Genomic DNA, 13,119 nt, shown 5'->3' on the forward strand with positions numbered 1-13,119 from the left:
CTGCGTCCTGTCTCCGGCAAGGAGTTCTCCCTGGCGGTCGGCAGGTGGCGCCCGAGGAGAGGGAAGGTCAATCATGCCCTGCGGGGGCGGGGCCTGTGCCCAACCAGCCCGGGGTGGCCACTCAGCCTTCCAGACTCCAGAGGGTTTCAAACCCGAGTGAATGAAATGCAATGAGCCCAGGCGTAGATCTAACAAAATGTGCAGGACTGGACGGGACTGCAGACTATCGGGAGAGGCCAGAAAGGAGCCACATCTACGAAGGAAAGAGACCCCGCCATCGATATCTAATTTACACAGCCGGAAGCGAGGCGCTGACTTTGGGAAGACGCAGGAACAACCGCCTTTGACGTAGCAGAAGGTGAACGCGACTTTGAAGATCGGCAGTCTGTAAATGAAAACCCCGAACAAGCCAGAGGCTGAGGTCAGGGGTCGCAGGCTCCAAGGGGGCTCCTTCCACCCCCAGTATCCACCCTGTGACCCAGTGACAGCCACCTGGGATGACCATCCCCAGCCACCATCGATTGGCCATGTGACCTGGCCTGCCAAAGTCCATCCGCAGATTTCCAGCGACATTACCAGGTAGCTGGGCTTTTCCTCCCCGGATGTGGAACAAGACCACCACCCTGGCCACCCTGGCCTTTAAAATGGCGTCTCAGTTCTCCTCCCAGCCCAGGAAGGCCAAGGAATAATCAGAGGGAAAAGCCAACTAGGGCTCAAGTATTTATTCTCACCTTGCACATCAGAAATGGGGTCAAATGTGTCCTCCTGCCCCCCAAGTTCCTGTGCTGAGTCCTCACCAGGTGCTGGTGTGGGAGGTGGGGCTCTGGGAGGGGCTGAGCTCATGGGTGCAGCCCAGGAAGGGGACCAGGGTCCTTCTACAGAGACCAGAGAGCCCCCTGCCCGTCCACCCTGTGAGGACCAGGAGCAGCGCCATCTGTGAGCAGGAAGCAGCCTCAGCAGCCCCGAGTCTGCCCCGCCTGGACCTGGGCTGCAGCCTGTGGAGCTGAGAGCGGTCAGGTCTGGGGTCCATCAGCCCCGGGCTGGGGGGTTTGGTCACAGCAGCACGAAGGTACTAAGCATCTGCAGCTCAGCCACCTGTGAATACTGGATGGGGCCAGCGTTGACTGCAGAGCCCCCAAGACTCCTAGCTACTCCGTGGTACAGATGAGTTGAGCACTTCAATTTTTTTTTTTTTTTTTTTTTTTGAAAAACAGACTATTTTACAATGGTTTTAGGTTCACAGAGAAGACCCGAAGATGGTACGGAGAGCCCCACAAACGACCTTCCCTGTAGGAACAGAGCACGTCACCGGGGTCCCTTCCCCCAGAACCAAGAAACCCACACTGGTCCAAAGACACGTCCTGGGTGGGTCGGGAACTGGCTCAGATTCCCGCCGTCTCCCAGCTCCTGCAGGATCCGGCCGGAACGCCGCTGGCTGCCAGTCGGTTCCCGGGTTGCTCCGGTTGCTTTGCTGCTTGTCTTCCTGGGGGGACATCTTTGCTTCCGGTGACTCCACAAGGTCAACCAAACAAGCAGAAAATAAGAAGAACGGCGGAGGGTCTTGGAGACCTTGCAGGGTGCACTTTCCATGGGCTTTGGATCAAAATGACACTCCAGCCCAGGTCTCCTGGGGGCGCTGGAACTGGGGTCCACAGCAGCCTGGCTTTGCCACTCTGTGCGTCTGGGACCTCGGACGCGTCCCTTTAGCTCTCTCTGGCTCTGCTGGTTCCTTTGAAAGGCGCCCCGTGTCTGCCCTGCTCATCCAGGGGCAGGGCTTTTCCCGGGGGTCCTGGCCACTTGCATCTGAGGACAACCTAATACCCTTGTGCAGCCTCGGTCCTCCTCAGCAGCCTCCTCCTCCAGCCCTGGAGGCATCCGGAGGACCCTCCGTGGCACCCCTGAGCCACACAGCTGTCCAAAGGTCATCGGAAGTGATGGACACGGGGAGGGAGGTCCATGGCTGGGGGTCCACGCTGGAAGTCCCCTGAGTCATTCCCACGTGGCCGGCGAACTGGGGCATTCTCTCTTCTTGGTCCATCTTTGATGCTTTGGGGAGAAAATCGCACTGTCAAAAAGCGTGAGGCAGGAGGACGGCGAGTTCGGAGCCAGGCTCAGCCCAAGCGAGGTCCCCAGCAGCTGGGGCGAGACCCGGTCTCCACACACGATGCAAAACAGGGCTGGGGAGGGGGCTCAGGGGCCGAGCGTCCCCGAGATCCATGCCCGGTGCCCCTCCAAAAATAAGCGTCCGCGGGTCCGCACGACAGAAACGGACTCTCCGTGGCGGACCGGACCTCCGCCTGTTATCCGAGTTGTCCGAGCCTCCGGAACCGGGTCCAACGGGGCCAGGTTCCATGAATGTCACGAAAACGCTCAGCGAAAAGACACGCGCGGCCCTGGAATCCCAGGTTGCCACCCCTGGACCTCGTGACGCCCGGCTTCTGACTCCGTGCCTGGGCAGCCGCCGCGGTTCATCTGCAGGCGAATCGCGAAGTGCGAAACGCGAAACGCGAAGCGCGAAGCGGTTCATCGGCAGGCGAAGCGGGGTCAGCAGCCCTGATGGTGCAGAGCAAGCTGACCTGCCCTCAGCTGGAAGCATCCTCTCTCCGCAGGGTCCACAGGGCTCCTGTCCTCCTGGGTACAGAAGCCGGCCGGACAGCCCTGCCACATTCTCTGTGTCTTCAATTCTTCACTGCAGCTTGGGGTACCCGGAGCTTTGCCATGAGTTGGTGGGTTGAGGTTTTTCATCCGTTTTCTTCGCTTCTCAGGCACCCACGGTCCATGCTGGGAGGTGGCCCGAGTCACCACGGAGCATTTTTGCTGGCTCAGGGTTTCCACCCTTGAAGTTTCTGGCTCAGGTTGCATTCTAGATTCTGCTCTGGGACAGCCAGGAAAAGCCGAGGTGGTCTCAGCGGAGGTCTTGGTCCACTGTGACCCACAGGATCATCCTCAGGAGGAGCAGAAGGTGTCGGGAGCTCCAGCTGGGTCAGGAGCCAACTCCTTCCCCCAGGGGGAAGCTCTGGATTTTGGCCTGAAAAGATGAGATTGTGGCATTTGCCAGGTTCACTCCCCAGGATGGAGATGACAGTGTGTCAGGGATCCAGGTCCCGGGAACTTTGGGTGTGGATGGTGTTGCTGTGTGTCCGGGATTCTCCCAGGGGGCTCCCTGAATGGGGGTCCATGAATCAGGCCCCCTGGGACCAGCGCAGGCCAAGGTGGGCCTCCCAAAGTCCCCCACTGAGGAACCAGGACATTATGTCTGCCAGCGTCACATCCGTTGGATTTCAGAGTGGCTTGAATATGAAGATGCCCTCCCTTGATTGTGTGGTTCCAACAAACCGGGGCTAAAACAGCAGGAATCCAGGTCCCCCTTCCTGGGGAGCAGAGGCTGGGGTCAGGGTCCCAGGGCTGAGCCCCTCCACGGGCTCCAGGAGGCTCCTTCCCACCTCTCCAGCTCCTGGGCTCCAGGCGGCCCTGGGCTGGTGGCCCCAGCCCTCCAGCCTCTGCCTCGGTCTCCACGTGGCACTCACTGCCTCTGCAGAGAGCCGTGTCCAGGTAAGGTCCTAGTGTGAAGTCCCAGGAGCCCTGAGGCTTGGAGGACTGCTGCCCCAAAGCAGACATTTCTGTTTTCCTTGCAAGACGTCTGAGGCAGAGGATCTGTGCACCAGGAAAGCCCCTGGACAGCAGGGTGCAGTCTCCACCTCCCGTGGGCATGGGGAGGAGGCTACTGAGACGCTCTCATGGGGAGGCTCCTGCTCAGCTCTGCTCTTGCAGTGTCCAGATTCCCCCGAGGGCGCCTGGAATCCAGCTTCAGGACACGCACCGACTGCGTCAACCCAGTGTGCAGCTGCTTGGAGCCGGCAGGTGGGACTTCTACATGCCTCAGGGATGGGGGCTCCTCTGGTCTCCAAGCCAGCACAGCTATGAGGCGGAGCCCCTGTGCACAGGCCTGCCCGGCTGGCAGGTGCTGAGGGGGCTCTGGAGGGGAGGGGGCGCTCAGGCAGCTTTGTGTAGTCTCTTCTTCCTTCGCAGGGCCTGGTCCCCAGAAGAGGTCTTGGCGCAGAGGAGGTCGTGGCGCAGAGGAGGTCGTGGCGCAGAGGAGGTCTTGGTGCAGAGGAGGTCAAGGTGGCTGAGAAGTCTCCAGCACCTTCAGGACAGTGCAGTGGGGGGCAGGGACACAGGTGCGCTGAGCCGGCTGAATGCACAGCCCCTGGGGGGAACCAAGAATATCCTTAAGGGGCCGGTGCTTCCCGGGTGCAGGCAGCGTCGCCATCTGCAGAAAAGCGGCTGTGCCCAGCGCTGCCGAGCTTGGTTGCGCCCTCCCTGACCTTCTGGAAGCTGCCAGGTGGCAGATGCGGGAGCTCCGTCTGCTCCCTGCGAACCTCCTGGGGAGCCGGCTCTGCAGGTCCTGCCTGGAGTCTCCCTGGAAGCCAGGCGCGCAGGGCGCTCGGAGCGCAGGGGGCGTCTTCCTCCAAAGGCCACGCCTCCGCCGGGGCGCGGGTCAGAAGACGCTCTCCTGCCTCTTCAGGCAGGGCCGCCCCGCGCCCTGGGGCGCGTCGTCGCCGTGGCCGGCGGACATGGAGCGTGCCGACAGCGTCCTGGCCGAGAAGAGGCTGTCCCTGCGCGTGTCCAGGCTGTCGCTGGGCAGGCGGCCGTAGCCCAGGTAGTCGCGCAGGCGCAGCTGGAACTCGCGCGAGGCGAAGTAGTAGACGAAGGGGTCCAGGCAGTTGTTGAGGCAGCTGAGACAGAGCGTGAGCTTGTACACGTGGTAGTAGCTGCGGCCGAAGAAGAGCCGGCTGACCATGTGCACCAGCAGCACGAAGTTGTTGGGCGCGAAGCAGGTGACGAAGGCCAGTAGCACCACGGCCGCCAGGCACACGGCGCGCCGCCGCTGGCCGCGGCCCTGGCCGGCGGGCGCCTGCAGCAGCTTGGTGATGGTGGCCGTGTAGCAGGCCACGGTGACCACGAAGGGGATGAGGAAGAGGAGCACGAAGATGGTGAAGAGGAAGATGGCCCACATGGCCACGCTGGGCAGCATGGTCCACTTGAGCACGTCGAAGCAGGTGACGATACCCAGCGCGTCCACGGCGTAGGTGAGGTCGGTGCGCGCCAGCGGGAAGAGCGCGGCCAGCAGCAGCAGCCAGGTGCCGGCGCAGGCGGCCACGGCGTAGCGGCGGCGGCGCCAGCGCGCGGAGCCCAGCGGGTAGACGACGCCCAGGAAGCGCTCGACGCTGATGCAGGTCATGGTCAGGATGCTGGAGTACATGTTGGCGTAGAAGGCCACGGTGACCACGTTGCAGAGCAGCACGCCGAAGACCCAGTGGTGTCCGTTGCAGTGGTAGTAGATCTGGAAGGGCAGCACGCTGGCCAGCATGAGGTCCGTCACGCTCAGGTTGATCATGAAGATGACCGACGGCGACTTGGGCCCGATGTGGCGGCACAGCACCCACAGCGAGAAGAGGTTGCCCGGGATGCTCACCAGCGCCACCAGCGAGTAGACCACGGGCAGCGCCACCACGATGGCCCGGTTCTGCAGCATCTGCAGCGTGGCGTTGTCCGGGCCGGTCACGTTCATGTCCGCCAGGCCCATCATGCCCCGGGCGGCGCGCTCATCGTCGCAGGACGCGCACGGGGCTCGCTCGGGCTGCAAAGCAAGGGCGCATGGGTCAGGTGCATGGGTCAGGTGCACGGGTCAGGTGCACGGGTCAGGTGCCTGGAGTTAGGTGCATGGGGTTAGGTGCGCGGGGTTAGGTGCGCGGGGTTAGGTGCACGGGTCAGGTGCACGGGTTAGGTGCACGGGTTAGGTGCCTGGAGTTAGGTGCACAGGTCAGGTGCAGGGGTTAGGAGCACGGGTTATGTGCACAGGTCAGGTGCCTGGAGTTAGGTGCATGGGGTTAGGTGCACAGGGTTAGGTGCACGAGTCAGGTGCACGGGTTAAGGTTAGGGTTAGGTGCACAGGTCAGGTGCACGGGTTAGGCACACGGGTTAGGTGCACCGGGTTAGGGTTAGATGCACAGGGTTAGGTGCCTGGGGTTAGATGCCTGGAGTTAGGTGCCCAGGGTTAGGCACACGGGTCAGGTGCACAGGCCAGGTCACAGGTTAGGTGCATAGGGTTAGGGTTAGATGCACAGGGTTAGGCGCACGGGGTTAGGTGCACAGGGTTAGGGTTACATGCACGCGTTTAGCTCCATGGGTCAGGTGCATGGGTTAAAGTTAGGGTTAGCATTAGGGTTAGGGTTACAGTTAGGGTACACAGGACAAGGGCCCTGCCTGCTCCCGGGACAAGAGAGGCCAGAATGCCAGAGCCCACTCTGGGACCATCCCCCTCCCTCCTTTCTCTCTCCCTCCTTCCCCTCCCTCGCCCTCCCTCTGGTTTCTCCCTCCCTCCTTTCTCTCCCTCCCTCCCTCCCTCCTTTCTCTCCCTCCCTCCCTCCCTCCTTTCTCTCTCCCTCCTTCCCTCCTCCTTACTTCCTCCTTCCCTCCTCTCCCTCCCTCCCCCTTCCTCTTTCCCTCCCTCCCTCCTTCCTCCCTCCTCCTTCCCTCCCTCCCTCTTTCTTCTCTCCCTCTGGCCTCTCTCTTCCTCCTCTCTGTCCCCCTCCTTCGCTCCTTTCTGTCTGTCCGTCTCCCGATTTCAGGCCTAATGCGCGGTACACACCACCCCCTTGGGACACAGGAAAAGAGCGCAGGCACGCCACGCCCGCCTCATCAGAACTCCTTCCTCATGAGGCGCCACACGGGGCGGGGGGCTCACAGGCGCACAGAGGCCTGCCCCCCCGCCTGGCTCTGGCACCGAGGCCTCTGAACTCTGAACTCCCAGCCCGGCCCTTGCTCCTTCCTTCTTTCTTTCTAGCTGGAAGTTCGGGGAGGGCATCGTGAGGCACGGCGCAGTGGCTTCCGCCTTGGGTCCGTGAGGTAGCTTGGCCTGGCGACAGGATCTATAAAGCCACAGAGTGACGGGCCCTGAGAGCAACCTGTTTCCAGACGCAGGAGAGATTCTTGGGTCACCTCCCGCCCAGGGCAGGTGGCATCCCCCCGAGGCTGGGGTTGGTTGCTCTGAGCCCGGTTCCTCATTGTCCAGGGGTAACAGCAAGGTCTCCCAGCTTTATCAGGGTGCCGGGTGGCCCTGGCTGCAGGTGCCTGACCACACAGGGGGCCGTGCTGCCAGCATCCGGTCCAGAGGGGAGGACTCTGTTGCCCCTGGGACTGCCAATCACCCTGGCCCTACCTGGGACCCCAATCTGGGGGCTGCCATCGGCAAATAGGATCCCCGTGGCCTCTCCCTCCTCCCACCCCCAGAGTCCCTTTGGCAGAGACAGATTTTAAATCCCATAAAATCTCAGGGTCTGGGGCCCTAGCTCACGGAGAGGGCGTGCTCAGCGTGCACAGGGCCCTGGGTTCCATCCCGAGCCTCAAAACTAAGACAAAACCCACTTTTTTTTTTTCTTTTCTATTACTGGGGCTTCTTACCACTGAGCAACATCCCCAGCTCCGTTCCACTTTTTATTTTGAGATGGGCTCTTGCTAAGTTGCTGAGGCTGGCCTCACACTTGTGATCCTCCTGTCTCAGCCTCCTGTGATCGTGCACCACAATCCCAGGCGTTGAAAGGCTGGCGGTTGAGGAAAGCGGGTACGCGCCAAGATCGGGCACCCCTCAATCTGTCCGGGCGGCTCGCTAAGCAGAGGTCTCCGCTTAGGTTTTAGAAATGCAAACGGCGTCCCCAGGGTGGCCCCACCAGAGGGAAGGGGGACTGGGGATCGGAGCAGCCCCCAGACACTTCCTGTACGTGCTGGTGACAGGCAGAGGAGCCTGACTGGCAACAATGTTGCTATCTCGACTTTGCAAATTAGTTCCTGCTCAGTCTTTGCGGGGGCGGGTCACGCACTCTGCATAGATCGTAAGAGCAGGGGAAAACCCAGCCCGTGTCTCCTGGTCTCTGTGTGCCTGGAGCCTCCCTCAGACAGGGGAGATTCCATCTGGAGCGGTGACCCCCATGGTCAGTCTGTGTCCACCAGGTTCGGCGACTGCAGTTGGACCATCCCGTGGCAGGTGCTGTGAAGGTGTTTGCTGGGTGACTTACAGTTGACTTTAAATGGACGATCCTGGGTGGCGAGGGTGGGCCTCGACCAATCAGTTGAAGGGCCGAAGATCGAAGTCTGAGGATTGCCCCCAGAGGAAGGAACCAGCCTGGAGACTGCAGCCTGGGGTCCTGCCTGGGTTTCCAGCCTCCTGGCCCACCCTCAGTATTTAAGATGGGTCAGCCCCGGATCCCTGGAAACCAATCAGTCAATATGTCTGTCTGTCTGTCTAGACTCATCGGTCACCTATCCATCTGCCTCTGGCCTGCCTATGCACGTGGGCCTCTATCTCTCTCATCTCCACAATGCTCCTGTTCCTTCTGGATCGCCATCAATTATCTACTGACCAACATATCTCTGTGTCTGTCTATCCCTCTGTCACCTGCTGTCAATCATCTGTGTATTCCTGTACCAATCCGTCATCCGTTTCTCTGTTAATTCCTGTCTACGTGTGCCTGTCTCTGCATCTGTTGATCATCTCTCTATCGTCTGTCCATCTATAACCCATCGGAGGATCATCTCTGTGGACATCTGTCAATCATCTATCTGCACATCCATCCCCTGTCTCCATAGCTCAGTCTCGGTGCATAGCCAAGGCCTTGAAGGACCAGAGACCACACGCTGACGATTCCTGGAGAAGAGTTTCTGCCTCAACCGTCTACCAATCAGCTCCTGCTGAGTCTCCCGCCTGCCGAGGTGACCCTCCGGTCTTAGACTGGACGGCGCTGGGGATCACTCGTACTGACTCCTTAAAACGCGTTTCTCTCTGCCTGTGCACGTAGGCCGGCACGTCTGCACGTGTCAACAGGTGTGCTCTATCGCACGCGTCCTGCACGCCGCATGATACACGCCTCCTACTGCGAGTAAACGTGCCCGCGTTTGCATGTACGCATGCACACTTATCTGAGTGCATGTCTGTGCAGGCATGTGCAGAAACACACGCACGTGCTCTTACATGCATCTGTGCATGCACGCACACATTTATTCCAGGGCACATACGTCAGTGCGTGCATGTGCAGAAACACACGCACATGCTCTTACATGCATCTGCTTTTCCCAGAGCAGGTGGCCACGGGGCCCCTCACCCGGGGGGAGGCTGGTCTGTGAGGCCCCGCTCCTGCCTCTGGCGACCCTCCTGGCTTCCTGCAGAGGTCGGGACCCGCCCAGGAGCGCCAGGGCGGAGCGAGGCGCAGAGGGACCCTCCCTGCGCGCATCCAGCGGAGGGGGCCCCAAAGCCTTCCTGGGGCTCTTAGGAGTGCGTTTAGGGTCGGGTCAGGGGTCTCGACCTAACCTTCACCTCTGCCTCCGCGTGCTGGAGAGAAACACCTTCCCCCTTTAAAACAGGAAAGCGAAACCAAAGAATCCCCAGCACCACAACGATCGGGGCTTCTCAGTTTCAAGGTGGCGCCCGGGTTAAACATCCCCGCAGGGCCGCGTCACCCTGCATCCGGGTCCCCGGCAGCCCCGGGGGCGCCCTCCGCTCCCAGGACCCACCTCAGGAACCCGCAGGGCAACCGAGCCCCTCCGCCAGCAGCAGGCCCTTTGACCCTGGGCGCGGCCCTGGGAAGAAATCTATGGGCAGGAAGCACCTGCGCCCAGGTGCCCGACAGACCAACCGGCAGCCTTGAGGCTGCTTCACATTGTAAACTCCCATTTCCACCCCTGACGACCCCCCACCCCCAACGCTATTGGTTCCTTGGGAAAAGACCTTCTTAGTCCGGCGCAGGGGTGCAGGCCTGTAATCCCAGCGGCTCAGGAGGCTGAGACAGGAGGATCGAAGTTGCAGGCCAGTCTCAGCAACTAAGTGAGGCCCTAAGCAATTCAGTGAGACCTTGTCTCTAAGTAAAATATAAAAAGGGGTGGGGATGTGGTTGGGTGGTTAAGGGCTCCTGAGCTCAATGCCTTGTACCCAAAAAACAAAACAAACAAAAAACCTCTACCCGAGTCACCGTACAGAATTTCCTCCAGCCCATTTTAAAATGGCACAGAGTTTCAGTTTGAGGCGGAACTGGCTGCCAACCGTGTTCACCCAGGTGTGAATCCTACAGCAACTGGGGCCCCACTCCCGGAGAATGGGAGGCCACCCTGAGCCTCAGTACAGACCTGCACGCCGGCTCCGAAGGTTCCCAAAGCAATAAATCCAAAGGGCAGGACCCAGGGACCACTTTTCTGGGGACCAAGGGCATGAGTTCAGGTGCTTTCTCTTGGATCCAAGATGTGCCCAGCGGGGCTCAGTGGGTGGCACACACGCCTGCGATCCCGGCCACTCTGGAGGCTGAGGCAGAAGGATAGCCAGTCAGAGGTCAGCCTCAGCAATTTAGCAAAGCTCTAAGCAACTCAGCAAGACCGTGTCTCAAAATAAAAAATTAAAAATTAAAATAAAAAGGGTCTGGGGTGTGGCTCGGTAGTAAAGAGGCCCTGGGTTCACTCCCCAGTTTTAAAAAAAAAGAAAGTATATATATATATATATAGGCCCGTTGGGCTCTGGGAAAATACAGGGTGAAGTCGGAGGCCGCTCTCTCCGTTGCTGCGTGCAGAGCTGAGGATGCTACCAGCCCGGGTTTGTCGCCGTGCACGGGACACTTCTGGGACGTGCACATTTAAATACCACGCGCGGCTGAACCCGGGCCAGAGGCGCAGCGCAGCGCAGGTGGGGCAAGAAATAGCTGCCCGGCGCCGCCTCCTCCCCGCCGGCTCCCCGAGCACCTGCGCCTTCTTGGGACCGAGTGGGCGGCCCCTGCGCCCCGGGCTCGGGTCCCCAGCGCTGGCTCTGCTCTCAGCGGTCCCCGGTGACCCGCAGGAGGGCGGCGCGCAGGGCCCGGGGCGCGCGCTACTCCGCAGGCGGCGAGCCAGGAAACCCTCGCCAACGGCCGCCGCTTCCCTGAAACGGGGCGCTTGCGGTTTGCGCCCCGCGGAGGCCCCGGCGGCGGGTGGAGATTTTATCCAACGAGCTCAACGGTTGCTGCCTCTGCGCCCCAGCCAGAGGCGCCGGGAGCGCAGCGCGGGCAGCGCCCGAGGCCCAGCGAGGAAGCCGGGTGAGCCTCGCCTGGCCCCCGCGAGTGCGGACCCCTGTTCTGATTTGCTTAAGAAACAGCCTCACGCGTCTCATGTCCCACCACAGACTGTCACCCGCTTGAGGTGCACGGCGCGGTGGCTTTTAACAAATCCACAGGGGAGCCGAACAGTCAGCCCACAAGATTTTCATACCAAGGGGAGCCAGCCGCACGCCCCTGCACCCCGATCTCCCTGGGTCCCCTCAGCCTCTCACGGCTACTTAGCCGCCATCTGTGTGATCTCACCTCTTGGGAGGACAATTCGTGTGACCAGAATTGCATCTGGTTTCTCCCAAGGAGCAACCCACTTTCCAAGTCCATCCGCCTCCAAGTAGGTGTCAGAAAGCCTTCCTTTTCACGGCTGAGTAATATTCCACCCCACAGATGGACCACATCCCATCTATCCACCGGCCGGTGGGTTTTCTCTGCTTCTTGGCCTGTGTGAGTGACTCCCCTTAGGACTTAAGTGGGACAAGCTCACAGTGAAGGACTGGCCTGCCTGACCTCGGGCTGGAGATGGTCCTGTCGTGAGGAAAACGGCCGGAGACGTGATCATGGGGAGCAGGTGCACTGAGTCTGCACCTGTCACTCGGGTTGGCAGGTGCCGGGGCCACCCGGGTGCCAAGCCCAGAGAGGACAGGTGCTGGGGAAGCTTGCGGCCAGCCCGGGGCTCGCAGTGGGCTGCCTTGGAGACGGCAGGACGGGATGAACCCGAACAGAGAGGTGCCCCTGGGGACGCGCGGGAGGACGCTGTGTCCCAGCGCCCAGCAGCTCCGCCAAGCAGGGCCGGCCACAGCCTCTGCTGTGATCTTCCCGCGCCTGGGGACGCCCTCCCAGCGATGCCGGGTGAGGAAGCCCAGGGCAGCCCAGCTCACACTGCCCACCAGGGCTGGCGACCTGGGGTTCCGGGAAGCCGCCGGGTCAGCAGCACCACAGCCGAGGGCTGAGTGGGTCCTCCCGGGCCCCCGGACTCTTCATCGGCTACACCAGGGTATCGGCGCTTATCCTCAGAGCACTTGGTAAAGCGTCTAGTGACCTGGAAGAGTCCTCCACCTCCGTGCATCCTGGACAGTAACTGGACGAGGCTGGGCGAGTCCTGGCTGCTGTGACAGGTGTCCCCACGCTCAGGGGCTGACGGAAATCTGTCCTCCCCCAGCCCCGGAGGGCGGAGGCTGGGACCAGAGGCTGAGCCCTCCATGGGCTCCAGGAGGCTCCTTCCTGCCTCTCCAGCTCCTGGGCTCCAGGCGGCCCTGGGCTGGTGGCCCCAGCCCTCCAGCCTCTGCCTCCGTCTCCACGGGGCTCCTCCTCTGTGTCTGTGTCTCCTCTTCTGTCTCTTGTGAGGACACGGCCATGGCCTCAGGGCCACCCTGACCAGGAGGAGCTCCTCTCAGGGTCCTGCACTCACTGCCTCTGCAGAGACCGCGTGTCCACACCAGGTCCCCTGCACAGGTTCTGGGTCAAGATGTGGACAGGACCAGCCTCTTCCCATGGTGTCCAGCTGCCTCCACAGGCTCAGGAGGCAGGTGGAGACCTGCTGTCCCTAAAGCCAGCGCAAGAGCCCCTGAGGGCCTCTGCTGCAGGAGGTCGGGACTCTGTGCTGACCGTCACCTCATGCCGGTGGCTGATGGCATGACCCAGCGTGTGGTGGTCACACAGGGCACCCGCAGGTCCACGCCCGAGCTGCAGCCGAGCAGGGAAGAGTGGAAGGGCTTGGTTCCCCGGGGATTCCTCAACCCTGCCCGGGCAGAGCGGGCGGCCGTCACCTGCTGAATCGCACACCACCCTCTTCATTTCTACCCGCTTCTGGACGGCCGTCTGGGCTCCTAGGAACGTGGATTTTGACCCGAGTCCTAAGCCTACATGATGGATGGCACCAGGACCGCACATATACTATGCCACACGTGTACGATCGAGTTCACACACCTCTCATTGTGTGTGTGTCTATGTGTCAATGTAAATATAGGATCTAGGCGATTAAATAATGTGCGGATCA

At 61.2% G+C, this 13,119-nt stretch overlaps 1 protein-coding gene across 5 annotated transcripts in view; it reads right to left on the reverse strand.

Moving 5' to 3' along the window:
• Positions 1–731: 731 nt before the first annotated feature.
• The window catches only part of P2ry8 (P2Y receptor family member 8), a 33,587-nt gene continuing 21,199 nt past the window's right edge, over positions 732–13,119 (reverse strand). For 3 of the 5 annotated variants that reach the window (XM_047536434.1, XM_047536433.1, XM_047536437.1), the window contains one exon: positions 732–5,641. In XM_047536434.1, coding sequence (XP_047392390.1) covers positions 4,499–5,590 — 1,092 coding nt within the window. In that variant the 5' untranslated portion in view covers positions 5,591–5,641 and the 3' untranslated portion in view covers positions 732–4,498. Of the gene's footprint in view, positions 5,642–9,781; positions 9,854–10,176; positions 10,349–13,119 lie in introns of those variants that run through there. The other 2 variants (XM_047536435.1, XM_047536436.1) reach the window with 2 other exon arrangements.

The sequence above is a fragment of the Sciurus carolinensis genome, chromosome X (genome assembly GCF_902686445.1).
Source record: "Sciurus carolinensis chromosome X, mSciCar1.2, whole genome shotgun sequence".
Taxonomy (NCBI): Eukaryota; Metazoa; Chordata; class Mammalia; order Rodentia; family Sciuridae; genus Sciurus; species Sciurus carolinensis.